This window comes from Photinus pyralis, unplaced genomic scaffold (assembly GCF_008802855.1).
Source record: "Photinus pyralis isolate 1611_PpyrPB1 unplaced genomic scaffold, Ppyr1.3 Ppyr1.4_LG2, whole genome shotgun sequence".
Lineage (NCBI taxonomy): Eukaryota > Metazoa > Arthropoda > Insecta > Coleoptera > Lampyridae > Photinus > Photinus pyralis.
The window spans coordinates 15,077,347-15,080,672 of record NW_022170403.1 but is presented as its reverse complement, the minus strand read 5'-3'; the positions used below and the strand labels follow the sequence as shown (position 1 = coordinate 15,080,672).

General features: G+C 35.3%; 2 protein-coding genes across 6 annotated transcripts; both read left to right on the top strand.

Moving 5' to 3' along the window:
• The first annotated feature begins 512 nt into the window (after nucleotides 1-512).
• Nucleotides 513-2,244, top strand: LOC116164498 (putative gustatory receptor 28a). Of its 5 annotated transcripts, XM_031478686.1 has the most exons (7): nucleotides 515-707; nucleotides 764-1,158; nucleotides 1,209-1,506; nucleotides 1,672-1,693; nucleotides 1,748-1,920; nucleotides 1,972-2,107; nucleotides 2,175-2,244. In XM_031478686.1, the coding sequence occupies exons 1-6, from the start codon at nucleotides 558-560 to the stop codon at nucleotides 2,056-2,058; spliced, it is 1,125 nt and encodes a 374-aa protein (XP_031334546.1). In that variant the 5' UTR covers nucleotides 515-557; the 3' UTR covers nucleotides 2,059-2,107; nucleotides 2,175-2,244. The 5 variants fall into 5 exon arrangements, 4 of the variants coding, with proteins under 4 accessions (XP_031334548.1, XP_031334546.1, XP_031334545.1 ...); XM_031478688.1 differs by lacking the exon at nucleotides 2,175-2,244 and having other exon boundaries at nucleotides 513-707; nucleotides 1,287-1,506; nucleotides 1,972-2,148; XM_031478685.1 differs by lacking the exon at nucleotides 2,175-2,244 and having other exon boundaries at nucleotides 1,972-2,148.
• Nucleotides 2,245-2,377: 133 nt separating this feature from the next.
• LOC116163846 lies at nucleotides 2,378-3,104 on the top strand. The gene is made up of 2 exons (XM_031477976.1): nucleotides 2,378-2,490; nucleotides 2,551-3,104. The coding sequence occupies exons 1-2, from the start codon at nucleotides 2,378-2,380 to the stop codon at nucleotides 2,972-2,974; spliced, it is 537 nt and encodes a 178-aa protein (XP_031333836.1). The 3' UTR covers nucleotides 2,975-3,104.
• Nucleotides 3,105-3,326: the final 222 nt, after the last annotated feature.

Sequence of the window (3,326 nt, the reverse complement as noted above, 5' to 3'; positions counted from 1 at the left end):
TGTCATTCATATTCGACGAGCGGTTTTTCCGCCCTTTGTTTGCTTGTTTTAGTGGCCGGATCAGCGAGGTTGCAAAAAAAATTAGAAAAATTTTCCTCCTTTGAATAAACGTTGTGGTGCCTTTTTTGACAATTTGTTTGTATGCCCTTAGCCTACATTTGCGAGAAACATTAAACACATAATTGAACAACTGATATAATGGAAAAACATACTATGGACACTTTTAGAGGCATTCCATTATTTATTTCAGAAGAAATTTTCAGGTTTATAAAAAAGAATAGACAACGGAATACGTTTAATAATTCATTACTTGGTATGTGTACGTACAACACGTCCAACGGGCTATGAATTGTTAATATACTTTACTAAATCACCACCCTTTAGTAGGCAATGCTAAGTTGATAAAAATGGTTGACCTTTTTCACCCTCAAACGTTTTTCGTCGTCTTAAATCCTATGTACTATTTTAGTAAAATCTTTGGACTGGCGCCCATTTGTTTAAAGCCAACATATTATAAACGATCATTAGTAAACACATTATGGAGTGCAGTGTGGTTAATGACCTACATTGTTGGATTTGTCTACATAAATAAAGAGCGAGATACAGAAACAGGGTACATAACGAAACTTACAGCTGAATTGTATTTCTATTGCGCTAATATTGGAGTTTGGATTGGGATCTGTATAAAATGCATCTTTGCTGGAGGGGTGAGTAACAAAGTTAAACATACCTAATCGTGTACATATCTACCTACAATTTTTAGGTTGCAAATATTGTGAGAGATATTGACAACTTTGATAAGCAGTTACACTGGAGATTCAAAAATGATATTGTAAAAATATATAGAAAAACTGTCATTCTTATATATGGAACAATTGCGCTTGTGGTTGTCTTCATGGCTAATTACATCGTGTGTATATCGTTTTTAAAGCGATATAAAACTTTACTACTCTCCTTTGGAGCACTTTTTGTCAATATTGGTGCACCATTAACCAGTACTATTACCGTATTTCAGTTTTCAGCGGTAGTTATGTCTTTGAGGAGCAGATTTAGGTTACTCAACGCTCGTATAAACTCCATTTCTACAAAGCTTTTCTTCCGAAATGCCCCTTTATTTACCATTTACTCAAGAGGTACTTCTAAGGCTGCTACAAATATGTAGGTACACAATGTTTGTTAAGCGAACGTAAATAAGTAAGTATTTGTAGGATACCTTTAAGGCTTGCCGACCATAAAATATTTAACATATTTGAAGATTTGAGAAATAAACATAATGACCTTTGCAGGATTTGTCGGGATGTGAATACGTGCTATTCACTTGAAATTTTGATGATAGTGCTTCAAAATTTCATTAGTTTAATTCTGTCACTATATTTTGGAGGCAAAAGTATATTTCACAAAAGAGAGAGTTCTGCTTTCATAATTTACAATTACTGTAATCAACTATTTTTGGCAACAGTTCAAACAATGGTACTAGTGTTGATTTGCACGAGCACGGTAGCCGAGGTAAGCAATATAGGTACGGCACGAATTTGCACTATCAATATTGTGATATTGGAATGATAGTGGTTTTGAATTTGTCCATATCTATCCATATTTTCTTTTCATTTTTAATTTGACCGTTGCTCAGAGTATAATAGTTAACTTTTATATCAGTCCAAATAATTTCAGATGGTCGTGTCACTACCTATAAGTAAATTAACAGTACACTATAATTTTTAACCTACTACTGTGAATTGGTATATAGCTTTGCAGGCACGCAAAACTGGAGATCTCATACACAACGCAGTTACAATGCAGGAACCTTGTAACGAATCTATGTATCTACAGGCATCACTTTTCTCATTACAACTGATGCACAGTAGTGTTCAATTTACTGCATGTGGGGTGTTCCCTATCGATGCGAGTCTATTGTTATCGGTAGGTCGTTGATGCATGATTTTCTTTAAGAAATTAAGCAATTTGTTGTAGATTCTTGGGGCGATAACTACATACTTAGTAATCGTCGTGCAGTTTGAAATATCTTACCCTCGCACCGACAGCAACAGCTTAACATAAAATAGGGAAGCGGTATATGTAATTCGCTTTCAAAATATATGATAATACGGTATGACTTTAGACGTAGTTAATAAAATAAAAAAAAACTAATTCCTTTTTAAACTCCCCCACATCAGAAATTATAAAACGAAGTTTGGTCTAGAAAAGTTGAGTTTAGTTAGGGGGTTCTATTGCAAAAATCCTGGCAAAAATTTTTCCTGTACGGTTAGTTTATGTTAATTATTGGTTATAATATAACCAATAATTAACGTAAACTAACATATTATGTATCAAAGAACAATATGACGAATTCGCTGCTTGTTCTACGTATTCTGAAAATATGACAATAAATGCCACCGCGGATTCTGGCATTGCAAAGCATCTAGAAGAACGCATTCCGGGCTACATAAACAGCCAGAAAGCGATCCAAAATTTACTCGTAGATCTATCAGTGTGAGTGCTAGATGCTTGGTCTATTATTCAAATTTGTTGTCTGTTTTTTACTGTTCTTAGAGCGCAATTTATTCGTGGACTTCGGGATCAGTGGATTACCCAACAAATCTTACAGTCTGAATTTACAGGATTTGAAGGTGTCGTTACGAAGGCAATTGCTCTAGAAGTTGCTAGATCAGATAGGCGAAACCTCTTGAAAACCACAACAAACCATAACTTTATACCTACGCAGCATGAGACGTCATATGAAACCAACCAGGTACAACACGGCCAGAAGAACATACGCAATAGGAATAAAGGGAAATCGGTGTCAAATTGTAATGACGTACCAAGGAATAATTCAAAAGATTACAATGGGGACCAAAATAGGAACCGAAGACATATAACACGAAGCACAAGCCATATGGAAGAGTTGACTACAAAGACCTTGGTCTCGAATGAGGGCAAAATCGGGAGTGCAAGATCGTCTCCAAGAAATGTATAATCTTGAATACGAACAATTTAATCAACTTGAAATCCAGGACGTTTATACACAATCCAATGCAGATGACGCGCGGAAGTATTATACGTATGTATTAGTAGAAGATAAACAAATTCAGTTTGAGGTTGATTCAGGCGCAGATTTTACTCATACCAAAAGAAGTTTTCGACAAAAAAGTACAAAAATCAAATAGAACCCTCAAATTTAGTGTTTCGTACATACGCAAAACAGATTTTCCAACCGTATTGAAAAGTCCAAGTTTGTGTCCAGTACAGGCGCAATCATAATCCAACATTTGAAACGGCATTCATTGCACCATCGAGTTTCGATGCTCTTCTTGGTATACAACATGGAT